The sequence below is a fragment of the Falco biarmicus genome, chromosome 4 (assembly GCF_023638135.1).
Source record: "Falco biarmicus isolate bFalBia1 chromosome 4, bFalBia1.pri, whole genome shotgun sequence".
In the NCBI taxonomy this organism is placed as follows: Eukaryota; Metazoa; Chordata; class Aves; order Falconiformes; family Falconidae; genus Falco; species Falco biarmicus.
In genome coordinates this window covers 65,884,390-65,897,543 of record NC_079291.1, presented here as the reverse complement: position 1 = coordinate 65,897,543, position 13,154 = coordinate 65,884,390, and the positions used below count along the sequence as shown (strand labels likewise).

The following is a 13,154-nucleotide window of genomic DNA, read 5'->3' as shown; positions in this document are numbered from 1 at the left end:
GAGCCCCACGCTGCAGGACCCCGCTCAGTGCTGGGAATGGAGAGGGGATGGCAGTGCTGGGTGATGCTCAGTGGGGCTCAGCATACTGGTGGCAGCGCATCCCTGCAGGTGCAGGGTCACACCCCGCAGCACCAGCTTGTCACCTGGCAATGGCTGGTGGCTGACCCAGCCACCCCTTCCTCCAGCACCAGCACCCCCCGGAGCCCCGGCAGCACCTGGCCCCCAGGCAGAGGGTGCCCATGGGGCTGGCGGTGGAGCTGGCGAGGGCACGCACAGATCCTGCCCTCGGCCCTGCACCCTCCCGGGCTATCTATAGCCATGACCTCAGCGGGAGCCGGGGCAGGCGCCTGGCCGCGCATCCTCCCTTCTTGGCAGGGCCACCGCCACAGCCCCCACCCGGTAAAGAGCCGCCGCCAAGCCGAGGCTTTTATCCCATATGTTCGCTAATCCGACGGGATTTGGTGTCAGGAACTGCCCACGGGCGGCTCGCAAAGGCCATTTCCAGGGGGGGGCTCAGCCAAGCGATGGGGAACGCCAGCCGGCAAGGGTGCTGCTGGGTGTCACCACCTTAGGTGACAGGGTCCAACCCTGGGGGCTGGACCAGAGGAGACGTGGGTGACCTGGCTCAGAGGAGGTCGAGCGGGGCACGGGGCAGGGGTGACCTGAGGACACCCCGCAGCTGCGCCCCGCAGGCGGTAGGGTCGCAGCCTCCCGGGTGGGTGCAGGGGGGGATGGGACCCGCTTGCTCTCCACTGGCTGCCCTGGGGGAAGTGGGGAAGGGGTGGCCCAGAGGAGGGGAATTTCCCTGGCTTTTTTCTCCAACAAACTCCACAGCTTGTGCAATTAGAGAAATTTGTTTAACAAACTCCCGGGGGAGCGGAGCGGGAAGGTGGGGTGGCGCGCGGCCAGGGGCGCTGCTCGCACAGGCCCGTGCCCTCCCCACCCGTGCCTTTGATCAGCGGCGGGCTTCGGCGGCGAGGAGCGGTTCCCTGCAGCCAGACGGCGGCCAGAGCCATGCTGCGCCGCGGGAAGCGCCTCGGCCCTGCAGCCACGCTGCCTGCGGCAGCACCCCCAGCTCTGCCCACTGGCCCCCTCAAACCGCTGCTTGGCAGCCCCCTCCGCTTTACCCTCCCACCACCCCACCGACCTGGCGGGCGGCACAACCCTGGCACCCCACTGCACTGTCATGCGCAGCCCCCCCAACCTCCCGAGCCACACGTGTGCGCACACGCGTGTGCGGCGTCGGCTGGCGGGCAGGCGCAGGCTCCGGGTGCGCGCTCGCTTGCACTCCCTCTTTCTCATGCAATGCCATTTCCAGCAAAAACCCTTTACTCTGCACTTTTCGCCAGCGCCGCTTCATTGGTATTCACGCCGCACCGCTCGCCTGTCCTGGCGCACAGGTTACTAAAGGAGATTTTGCGGCGCAGCATGGCGGGGGTCACATTACAGCCCGCGCCGTCTCGCTTTCCCGAATCTGCAGGCAAAAGCCAGGGCACGGCAGGCGGGGGGTGCCGGGATCTGGCACACGGCAGCTCCTGCCAAGCAACTGTGGGACGAAGCAGCCCCGTCGCCCGTTGTACCGGGGCGAGGCGGGCAGGCGGCAGGGAGCTCTGCCGCAAACGGCGTGATGGGTGGCTCCCCCCGGGAAGAGCTGGCAGGTCACCGGTGTCTCCATCCTTCCCGCCGTGCCTGCCGCAGGTTGGGAGCAGCTGGCAAAGGGGGAGGCCTGAGCAGAGAGCGAGGCACACGCTTGGCACTGCCACCACCCTTGCCACCAGTGCCTGGATGAGTCCTGGGGGGCATCCGCCATGGCCCTGGTGGGACCGTGCCCCCCCAGGATGGCGTCCTGGGGTGAGGAGAAAGCAGCGGCGCCTCTCGTTTTGGGGCTGGTTCGGGGAAAGGGGAAATGTCTGGGTGGAAAATCAACATTTTTTTTTTTTTTCCTTTGAAAGCAAAAATATTTCTTGGGTTTTCGTGATCAGAAACATGTTGGGGGTTTTTTTTGGACAACAGCCGGTCAAATACCGTTTCCCCGCGAAGGGAATGCAGGGGCCCTTTGCAAGGAGAGCAAAAGCCTTCTTAAAAAACAAGATAAAGACCCCAGGTTTTTAAAAAGTCCACCTGGCCACAGGCTCGAACACTCTCCCCGGGAAGAGAGGTCAGCAGGAGGGCCAGATCCTGGCATTCCCGCACCAGGCAGTGCTGCCGAAGGGTGCCACGGTGTCTCCCGAAGCAGCAGCGGTGGCTGGGAGGGCGATGCCCACGGCGGGCAGCCTGAAGCCCAGACCTGGGGATTTTGCCCAAAATGCTGATTAGAGCTGGCTGCTGGCCGGGGAAGGGAGGATTAATGCGCTTTTAAAGCAGCGGCGAGTTAACCGAGAAATCAATCCTTGGCAGAGGCTGGCCCGCGGGTCCCCCGGCGCGTGAGCGCTGCCGCACCTGGGCCGCGGGATCCTTTCCCAGCTCCTCTCCAGGACTTGGGAAGCGCCGGGCTTTGGCGGCCAGCACAGGGCGTTGGGTCCTGGCCAAGCTGGCACAGCGCGGCGCGGCCACGGGGGATGCCTGCCCAGGGCCGACGTGACGGATGGTGAGCCCAGCCGCCTGCCTGGGTGCGAACTGGGCCCCCGGGGTGCCTGCAGGGCCCCCGTGCATCCCCACCCTGCAGCGGGCACGTCCCAGGGGTCCGTGTCCCCTCCCCAAGGGTGACACAGTCTCGGGGTGCCCAGCTGGCCGGGGCAGGGAGGGAGGCTGAGCTCAGGCTCTCGCCTGTGCTGATCTGGTAAACCTCCAAAGGCACTTTGGTACCCAAAACCCACGAGGGTTTGGCACTGGGGTGCCTCTGGTCCCCTGTGAGGCTGTGCCCCTCTCAGGCTCAGCCCCACCAGCAGCCCCCAGCCACACCGTGGGGATGTCACTGGTGATGCCACATGGTGCCGGCCCGACCCAGCAAGGCTGAGCACCCATTGACACCCCGACCGCTCCCCATCACCTTTGCCACCCTGGAGGTGCCACGAGAGCAATCCCGGCTCCATGGGTCCCCGAGGAGCAGATCGTGCCCCTGCCACCCTGAGGCCCTGCTTGCACCCCCCAGCTCATGTGCAGGGGCTGAGGGGGGACAGAAGCCCGCCCGGCCCCCTCCTGCGAGCACTCAGCCCCCTCAGTGGTGCTCAGTGCCGGCACCGCCATCCTCACGCAGGAAGAGCCACAGCACGGCCGGGGGCGGCAGGCAGCGAGCCAGCCTGGCAGGGAGAGATTCTACCTCCCCCTCCAGCCCCCCTGCCTCCCCTCCAGCAAGGGACCCCGGGGACAATCCCCACCGTCCCCCTCCCTCCCCCCCCGGCCATCCCTAGGGCAGGTGCAACCACGCTGGGAGTGATGGTGGGGGGACGCTGGGCACCCCCTCGGGCTGCCAGGGCCAGGCACAGGGAAGGCTGATGCAGGCAGCACCGGGCAAGGAAAGCTGGCAAGCAGGGAGGGGCAAGCTGTCCCTGTCCCCAGGGCCATCGCTGGCCAGCCCAGAAAGCCCTGCCTCGCAGGGACCTGCCTCCATCACCCCCAAAGGCAGGGGAGACTGCTCCCTGCTTTCCCTCTGGGTGCCAAACCCACCTCCAGGCACTCGCCGCCACGCACAGCGCTGGGCTGGGACCAACCTTGTGCCACCACGATGGCAGTTTTCCCCCGGGGGCTCACGCTCTGGGTGCTGGGGCTGCCCAGGACCCCTGGGGGAGCTGCCTTTGGGGCTGAGGGGGAGCGTGGCCAGCTCAGCTGGCCCTTGGCACAGCTCCCTGCCCGCTGCGCTGACACCGGCCCATCCACGCCACGCCACGCTGGCCACGCTGCAGCCACCCCTGCGACGGGTCAAAGCAGGCTCGGGCTCCAGCTCCCAGCATCCATCCCCAGCCCACCCGGGCTCCGAGGGATACAAAAGCACCGACGGGAGCTATTCCCTGCTCGCTTCAGGATAGCCAGGGCCCCTGGCGGCTGGGCTTTGTTCAGTGAGCTGCAAAAGCACGTGCATGCTTGCAGCGCTGGGCACGCGGCGGCTTCGCTCCCTGCCCCAGCACGGAGAGAAACACAGGCAGGGAGGGAAGCGCGGGCAGCGAGGGAAGCGCAGGCAGGGGCAGAGCTGCCCGCGAAGGTGAATTATTGGCGGGCGCCTCAGCGCACTGGAGGAGGGCGGCTGATTTATTGTGCGAGGCCTCGGCGAAGTTCAAGGTGATGCGGTGGAGAGTGGTGCAGCGGCGAGCGCCGGCCACCCGGCCGCCCAGCTCTCACCCAGCGGCGGGTCTTATCCTGCCCACACCCCACGCCAGCCCTCCGGCCTGGCTTCGGAAACCGCGCTTAGAGCAGGATCTGTTTTTCCCGGGCAAGGGTTTGAGATCAGATCGGCAGAAGCAGCAGGATCCTCGGCAGTGGGGCCGGCCGGGGCAGGCGGGCACGGCACGGCGGGCGCCTCCCGGGGAAAGCAAGGATCTCCCGAAGGTTGCATTTAAAGAACGGCCTCATTGTTTTTCCCAAACAATACTCAGCAGATGGGAGAATTGAAAGTGTGTTGCAACCTTCCCTCTCTCCCCCCGCCGTGCCCGGCTTGCTGTTCCCATCCTTTGGCAGCCGATCTGAGCTCCCAGCTGGAAACCAGTTTGCGGAGCTACTGGTGGAGGGGGTGCACACCGGTGCTCCCTTCTCTCGCCAAAGAGCTGTGGTACTTTCAGGAAGGAGGTTTGCCAAAGGCCATCCCGGTGAGATGTGCCCGGCAGTCAGCTCCCTGGACGGCCACGTGCCCGAGCCAGTGGTGGCCGGAGAGGCGAGATCCCTCTCAGCACCCGGGAGACACAGCTGCGACCGGGCCACACGGCCACAATGCCTCCTGCAACCCGGATTCGTCCCCCAGGCACCGCGGCGTGCCTGTTTCCTCGTGTGCTAGCAGCGTTTGCCAGGACAGAGGTTTGTGCCGGCCAGCCTGGCTGGGCTGCTCCCCGGTGCCCAGGATCGGGTGCCGTCGGCTACAGCATGGGCAGGGGTCACGCCTGGCCACCGGTTCCCGGTCAGTGCATCACCTCTGCACCGAGCCACTCTCCAAGGATGCACCTGAGCAAAGCAGTGGGAGCCAGGCGTCCCACCGGGGTCTGCGCAGAGACCCTCTCCCCTATTTCAGGCCCCAGCAGACCCATGGGGGCTGGGAGAGGGGGAGAGGGTCTCCAGCTGGACCCCAACAGGACACCTGGCTCCCACCGCTCCGGCTGCCTCCGAAGCCAGCTTCCATCTCCCTCTGCTCCCAGCCTACGGGGTGCGGGGGGGTGGGGGGGCAACCACCAGATGCCAGAGATGAGCCAGAGGTTTGCAGGAGCATCACCACCGGTCATAAAATTTGCACGTCTCCCCTGGGAGCATCCCAAATCTGCCCCCCCAGCTTCGTAGCAGATCCAGAAGACGGGATAACTGTTACGGCTCTGCAAACCCTGTCGGCTCCCCGGCGGCAGCTCCCCAGGGACACACGTGTGGGGCTGGCGGTGGGTGCTCGGTGCCGGCGGTGGGTGCTCGGGGCCGGCGGTGGGTGCTCGGGGCCGGGGTTATTTTGAAGCGCCAGCAGCCGGAGCCCTCCCCGGCTTCCCCGTGGGCAGGGTGAGGCCTCATGCGTGGCGGCGGTGCCGGTGCCCGCTTCCCTGCTAATCCAGGCAGCTCCCTCATGACTTCCCAGCCGGTCCCTGAAGGGGGGACAGAGGTGAGCAGGGGGAGCAGGAGGAAGTCCCCGAGCAGGGACAGAGAGCTGAGGAGGGCACAAAGTCACCCTCCTCGCCCGACGGGTGACTCGGCTGAGGGCCTGGCAGGGAATATGTCATGGACGATGTCTTTGCCAGGGCTATTTTGGTGCCGCGGGGCTGCCAAGCCCCGGCTGGGCCCAGCTCCGGCCGGGAAGGGCGGCTGCCCGCGCGGTAGCCGGGGTCGGAGTGGCCGTGCCGGCTCGAGGGCTGGCGGTGGTGGTAGCGGCGGGGAGATGCGCAAAGGCAGAGGCAAGGGCGGCTCCCGCGCACGTTCCAATGTATCCACATCACCATCCACGGCTCCCGAGCCCGGGCGAGCCTCCCTGCTGCGCGGGTGGGATGGGAACGGCTCGGCTGGCGGCGGGGGGAGCACTGGGGGGGTCGGATCCGGTAGGTGCAGACGACGTCTGATCCCATCCGAGCTGGGCTGGATTGGAGCTGAGGCTACGCCAGGGCAAGGCAGGGGGCGGGAGCGGGGGGAGAAACCGGAGCCTTCCCCGCGCGAAGGCGGCGGGGCGGAGGCTGGATCCGTGGAGGAAAAACCAACTCCCCCCCGTCGGCTGGGCGAAGCGCTGGGAAGAGCACGGGGCTGCAGGCAGAGGGGCTCCCGCCAGCCCCCAGCCTGGGCAGCAAACACACCACTCCCCCCATCCCACCAGTGCTGGTAGTGGGCAACAACAGGCTCTGCCAAGTGGGATGGTGGGGAGGCGGTGGGACCCCTGGACGATTAGAGTTGGGGCGGGAGAGGGGCAGAAAAGAAAGGAAAAGAATAGGCGGGAATAGGAAAAGAATAGGAAAGAAAAGAAAAAGAATAGGAAAGCATAATAAAGAAAAGAATAGGAAAGAATAATAATGAAAAGGAAAGAAAAGAACAGGAAAGAATAGAAAAGAAAGATAAAAACATAGAAGAAAAAGATAAAAAGATAAAAGAAAAAGAAGAATGGATAAAAGAAAAAAGAAAAAAGAACGGTAAGAGGAAAGAAAAAGAAAAGAAAAGAAAATTGAGAAGAAAAAAACCCAAAAAAAGACAGACTGAGGTGTGACCCCTGCCAAGTCACCACACCACGGGAGCACCATCCCCAGGGTCATTCGGGCAGCCCCAGTGCTGCCCACCCGTGCCAGTACCCGTGCCTATGCCGCCGCCAGCCTCACCCGCTGCACTGCACCCAGCGAGGCCGGACCCCACGCCACCTCCGGCACAACACAGGTGCCACCACGCTGCCGAGGGGACCCCCCCGAACGCCTACGGGGCAGCTGGGTCCAAGGCTCTGTCTGAGGTGGGGCCGGATCCTGCCCACCGCTCCGGCCCAGGGGATGGGGTCTGGCAGGAGGACCCCCCGACGCAGACACAGGGTCCGGCAGCAGCCCCCCTGCCCCCCAGAGCTGAGCCCCCCGCGGGGTGCGGCACAAGGCCGGGTTTGGAGCAGGCACCAGCTGCCAGGAGGGAAGAGGTTACGAGCCGGGGGGGGGAAGCTGCCTGCTCAATAATTAAATAAATATCAGCGATCAATAAGGACAGAGCAAAGGCAGAGCCGCAGTGGTTGCGGTGCAGGCAAAGGTGGGGGGGGTCCCCCCGAAGTGTTCCCCCCCTGCAGCCATACCGGCTGTTGCAGGGAGACTTCAGGGACGCCCCCCTTGCCCGTGCCACAGGCCCTGGCACGGCCCACCCACCGCGCGCCACCGGGCCACGTCGGCGTGGCCTGGAGTGACACCAGCGGCCCACGCACCACGGCTCGGGGCTGCCCCTCGACACCCCTACGCACAGACGGGGACCAGCATCGCCCCTCACCCAGACCCTGGGGGGGGGGTGCCCCCCACAACCCTGCCATGCACGACCCCATTGCCTGCTCGCCCGCCAGCGTGGCATGGTGCAGCTGGTTTCAAATTGTCCCAAACTTGGAGGATTTTGAAGAAAAAGCCAGTGCCCCCCACACACACACCTCCTTGCACCCCACCATGTGCAGCCGGACTGGGGGGGGGGGAAGTTTCACGCTACACAAGAGGCGACGCAGCCGAGGCCGAACCCGCAGCGCCAAGCCCCCCCCCAGCCTCCCCAAACCCAACCGGGGACCCCCTGCACCCCATTGCACCCCCCCTGCAGCCCCGAAGCCGCCGGCTTCCCGCACCACCCATCTCCAGGCGCAACCAGAAAAAAAAAATAAAACCCAAACCACAACGCAACCCTCTCCTTCCCCCGTGCCCCAAGTGAAAGCGAAGGGCAGAAAATCCCCCAAAAGCACGAGAAACACCCAAAAAAAACCCTAAAAAAGGCGCAGGGAGGGGGGGGGGGGGGTAAGCAAGAGGGAAACGCGGCTCCTCCAAGCAGCCCCAACCCGCCCTTTTCCCTGTTATGATTATTTTTATCAAGGGGGGTGGGGGTGGGGGGGTGTTTTTTCATTTTTGTTGGGTTTTTTTGTGTTGGTTTTTTTTTCATTGCAACTGTAAAGTCTGTTGCGGCGGAGGGGGGGGGAAATTGGGGGGGGACGCGGAGGGGGGGGGCTCGGTTACCTGGGTCAGGCAGAGAGGAGACGAATACATCCCGAGCCGTGCTGGGAAAGTGGCTAATTGCAGGGCTGAGACTCGAGGCGTAAAAGTTACTGAGTCATTTCGGAGGCTGGAGCAGTCCGGGCGTTTTTTCTCTCTCTCTCCTCCGGAGCGGCTCTGCGGGGCCAGGGGGGGGGCAGCCGGGCAGGGGGGGGGCGGCCCCGCGGGAGGGGGGGCCGAGGAGGAAATAAAAAGGGTCCAACTTCCACCCCCCAAAAAAAAAGAAAAAAAAAATTAAAAAGCAAAAATCTTCCCCCCCCCTTGGAAAATAAAGCGCTTTTTTTGTTGTTGTTGTTGTTTGGTGGGGGGGGGGCCGTTTTAAAGAGGGAAAAGGCTCATCTTCGCCCGGGGGGGGTAGGGGTCGGGGGGGGTCCGCGCCCAGCCTGCAGGCAGGGGCAGCGGGGAAGTTAGAGGGGAAGCGGCTCCATCCGAGACACGGGCAGCGGAGAGAGGGAGGAAAGAAAGAATGAGAAAATGAAAAAAAAAAAAAAAAAAAAGAGAGAGAGAGAAAGAAAAAAAAAAAAAAAAAGGAGCGAGGAATGAAGTGACGTTATGAAAAAAGCCCATCCCAAAATATTACATCCCATTTAAAGATGTAGGAACCCCCTTTGGCTCGCAGGCCCAGCGCTGCGGGGCAGGGGCGAGGGGAGGGGGGGGGGGGGGGCAAGCCCCCCCATGCCCCCGCCCGGGCCAGCCAGCGCGGGCTTAGTTTAGGGGGGGTTGATTTTTTTTTAATTATGATTATTATTTTTTTTTTAATAAACGGAGCCAATACGGCGCGGGGAGAGCAAAAAAACCTGCAGATTCATGTGCAACTTCTGGGCAGCGGCCGTCGGGGGGGGGGGGGGGGGGGGATTCCCCCCGTACCTCGCTCCCGGGGCCGGGGGGGCCAGCCCCGCGCTCCCTCCCCCCCCCCCCCCCCCCCTTACACCCCCTATTTAAACGACCGGCAGCATCTCCCCCCGTGCCACCGGAGAGGGAAAGGGGGGGGGGCAGTACCCCGGCAGCCCCGCTCCCCCCCCCCCCCCCCCCCCCCCCCCCCCACACCCCTTCCCCAGCGCACAAAGAAAGCAAAAAAAGCGGAGCCCTGCGCCCGGCAAACTCCAAACCGCAAGTTCTCACTCCAGAAACGCCACCGCCACCGAGCAATTCTGCAGGCTTTAATAAAGCCTAATTAGAGAGCGAGCGAGGGCGAGAGCCACGGACAGAAAAACAAAGGGAATCCCCGGCTCCTAATTGTGAAAGTGAGTTTCAGCCTACAGATGGCGGGCGGGCGGCCGCCCCCCCCGGGCTGCCCGATTATTCCCCCCCCCCCCCCCCCCCGCGCACACGCATAGATGGGGATGGGGGATTTCTTATTATTATTTTGTTTTAATTGCGCCCTGCAGTGACCTGACGCGCAGGCAAGGACCGCTGCCCGGCCGCCCCGACCCCCTCCCCCCCCCCCAGCGACCCCCCGGCTCTGCCTCGCTCCCTCCGACGGGGGGAAAAAGGCTTCTCCATTCCCGCTGCGCCCTCGCGCAACTCATCCTCGCCCGCAACTCATCTTCACCCGCAACTTTTGCCGGTCCCCGGCTACGCCCGGGGGTTTGGGGTCGTCCCCCCCCCAAGGCAGCACCGCGGGATGCGCCGGCACCAGCCCGGCTGCGCGCAAACTTCAGCGGGCGGCGCGCGGTCCCCGGGCCGCCCCTCCCTGCGACCCCCGGGGTGGGAAGGGGTCGCGCTGCCCCCCCGGGGGCTGGCAGGGGGCGAAGCAAAGCCCAGCACGGCGGGGACGGGGCGGAGGGGAGACAAATATTTTTTTATTCTTACATCGAGGATGGTGATTTCGGTTTTGGGGTTTTTTTGGGGGGGTCGCCCACCCTCGCCCTGGTGCGGGGAGGGAAGCGGCCGGGGCGGACTTGAGCGCGACCCTCCCGGGCGTCACTTCCAAAGTTCAAGTCGGTGCGGCTGGCAGCCTCTCCGCCCCTTTTTCCGCGGCCATTTTCAGCTCCATCCAGCCCTCGGCGGGCTGCGGAGCTCCCCCCGCGCCACGACCTCGCCGCCGGGCGGCTCCCGCCCCCGCCCCCCCCCCAACCGCGGGGAGGGGGTGGGCAGGGGGAGGAGAGACGGCGGCAACTTCCCTCCGCCACCCCGGCACCCCCCCCTTCCCCTCCCCACCCCCACCCCCACCCCCCCCGTCGGGCACCGTATTAAACTCCGCTGCCGGCAGCGCCCCGGCCCCGCCGCCCCCCTCCCCAGCAGCCAAGTCCTGCTGGTGGGTGCACACGCAAACACACGCACACGGGGGGTTGGGAGGGGGTGGGGGGGTTGGGGGGGGGGGAGAGGAAAGTAGAAGAGAAAATGAAAGTGTCATGGGACCTACCATCGCCAAGTGCAATTAACGGGCTTCCAAGTTGCTGCGAAAAGCAAAGCAAAGAGGGTGGGCTTTTTTTGGTATTTTGTTCTAAAACGTGTGTTTTCCACCGAGCCGAAGGAGGAGAAAATAAAAATTAAAAAAAAAAAAAAAACAAAACAACCAAACGAGCGTCGCCCCCCCGCAAGAATTAAAAAATTTCAAAATTAAAAAAAAAAAAAACGAGAAGGATGAAGCCCCCCCCCGAGGGCGGCGGGCGCGGGGCGGGCGGTCAGCGGCGGGGGGCCATGCTGCGGGCTGGGCCGCTCCGCGCCGCGGGGCAGGGGCCGGGCCGGGCCGGCGGCGGCGAGTTCCGGGGCGGCTGCGGGAGGTGGCGGCGGGGCCGGCGGGTGGTGGCGGTGCCCGCGCCCAGCCCGACCTCATGCGCTGGGAGGGGGGGGTGGGGGGCTGGAGGAGGGGGGGGGGTGGGGGGCGCGGTGGTTATTTTTGGAAAGCGAAGGGGGGGGGGAATAATAAAAAAAAATATTAGGGGGGGTCTTTTTTTTTTTTTTTCCAAATTAAAAAAAAAAATTAAAAAAAACGGGGAGCGGGCCGGCGGAGGGCCGGGCTGCGCCTATGGAAAAGCAAGGCTGGCATCCCCCCCGCCCCCCCCAGCGAAGCCCAACTCCGGCCGGGCACGGCTCCTCCTCGCAGCCCGCAGCGCCCCGGCCCCATCGCCGCCGCCTCCGCCCGCCGCGCCGCCTCCGCCTCCTCCTCCTCCTCTGCCTCCTCCCCTCGCCCGGGGCACCGGCGGCGCTGCGGAGGGGACGCTCCCGGTGCGGGGGCGGGGAGGGAGGAGGAGGAGGAGGAGGAGGAGGAGGAGGAGGAGGAAGGCTCCGGCCCCGCTCGCCCGGCAGCGCGGCGGCGGCCCACGGACGGTGCTGGTAGGTGGCGGGGGCTGCGGCGCGGCCCCCCCGGGGCGGGGGGCTGCGGAGGGAGGCGCGGGGCCGCCCCCCCGGCCCTGCCCGGCGCGCGTGGGGGGGGAGGGAGGGAGGGAGGGAGAGGAGAGGAGAGGGGAGAGGAGAGAGGAGAGGAGAGGAGGGGAGGGGAGAGGGGGGGGCGCGGCCCCGGTGCGGAGCTACCGCAGAGCGGGGAGGAGCCGCGGGCAGCGCCGGGCCCGGCCGCCCGCCCCTGCACCGGGAGCCACGGCGAGCGGCCCCCGCCCCCGGGCATCCCCCGGCCCCGCCGCCACCCGCTGCCGCCGCCAGCTCCGGCCCGCGGGCACCCCCTCCCCATGGACACCCCCTGCTCCACCGCCAATCCCCGGGCACCCCATCCCTGCCCCATGGGCAAACCCCTCCCCACGGACACCCGCCCGTTCCACCGCCCATCCTCTGTCACCTCCATCCCTGCCCCACGGCACCCCCTCCCCACGGACACCCCCCATCCCTGCTCCACGGACACCCTCATCCCTGCCCCACGATCTCCCCATCGCTGCCCTACAGACACCCCCATCCCTGCCCCACGGCACCCCCATCCCTGCCCCATGGCACCCCCATCCCCTGCCCCACGGACACCCCATCCACATTCCCCTGTCACCCCCCCACCTCCCCCAAGACTCCAGCACCCCCACGCCGCGCATCACCCATCCCCTCCAGGGTGCCCCATCCCTGTCCCCCCATTCCCCTTGTGCCCCCTGAGCACCATCACCCCCCCCCCAAACTCCCCGTGTGCCCTCCAGCACCCCCTTTCTCCCCCCCAGCCCCCCCCCCAGGTCTCTCTTAAAAGCCACAGTCCACTTTGCAGCGGGTGCAGCCCCGGGGCGTGGGGGCTGGGGGGTGCAGGGGCCTTGCCCCCACCCCCCCCACCCCCCCCCGGATCCCGCTTGGAAAGTTAGGAGCGACCTGGGATCCGGGCTTGGCCCGGGAGAGGAGCCGGGAGAGCCTTTCCCTGCCTTTCCATCGACCCCTTTTGTGTCTGGACCTGTATTTTTAACCCTTGTTATCGAGTAATCCTTTAATCTTTTAATCCTTTCAAATAACCATGTTTTTCTATAGGAAGGCAAGAAAAATGAGATATATTTTTTTTTTCCCCAGTTTATTAAGGGGCGAAGCGCGTGCTGTACGTCGGTATTTTTAGGCACGCTTCGTAGTCTTGAACAAACAGCAACATAATCTCTGTCTCTTGTGCTCAAACGATTTCAGTGTGATAAATAAGATGCTAAATAATGCATTATATATTTTTAAATAAAAATTAAAGCAAGCTACGCTGACATCCCCCCTAGTTTTTATTTCATCATTTTCTCCCTCTTTATTTTTTTTTGTTGGGGGGGGGGGGACAGGGACGGGACTCGGCGAGCCCTGCTCATTTTTACAAGGGATCAGCTCGATTTTAACAGGGATTTTGTATCCACTGGAGGTTTATTTTATCCAGCCCCCGTATCCCCTTTGCCTGCTAAACCCACCGTGCGCATACCGAGATGTTGGAGGTTACACGGCGTAATTTGTGTGTTT

General features: G+C 64.9%; 1 protein-coding gene and 1 long non-coding RNA gene across 5 annotated transcripts in view; one reads left to right on the top strand and one right to left on the bottom strand.

The window, feature by feature from the left end:
- NFIC (nuclear factor I C) overlaps positions 1–11,076 on the bottom strand; it is a 41,723-nt gene extending 30,647 nt beyond the window's left edge. For 3 of the 4 annotated variants that reach the window (XM_056335991.1, XM_056335993.1, XM_056335994.1), the window contains exon 1: positions 8,271–8,773. In XM_056335991.1, coding sequence (XP_056191966.1) covers positions 8,271–8,300 — 30 coding nt within the window. In that variant the 5' untranslated portion in view covers positions 8,301–8,773. Of the gene's footprint in view, positions 1–8,270; positions 8,774–10,671 lie in introns of those variants that run through there. The other variant, XM_056335992.1, reaches the window with a different exon arrangement.
- Positions 11,077–11,742: 666 nt separating this feature from the next.
- On the top strand, positions 11,743–12,915 carry LOC130147979 (uncharacterized). The gene is made up of 2 exons (XR_008821436.1): positions 11,743–12,649; positions 12,738–12,915. It is a non-coding gene; the product is annotated as an uncharacterized LOC130147979 (long non-coding RNA).
- Positions 12,916–13,154: the final 239 nt, after the last annotated feature.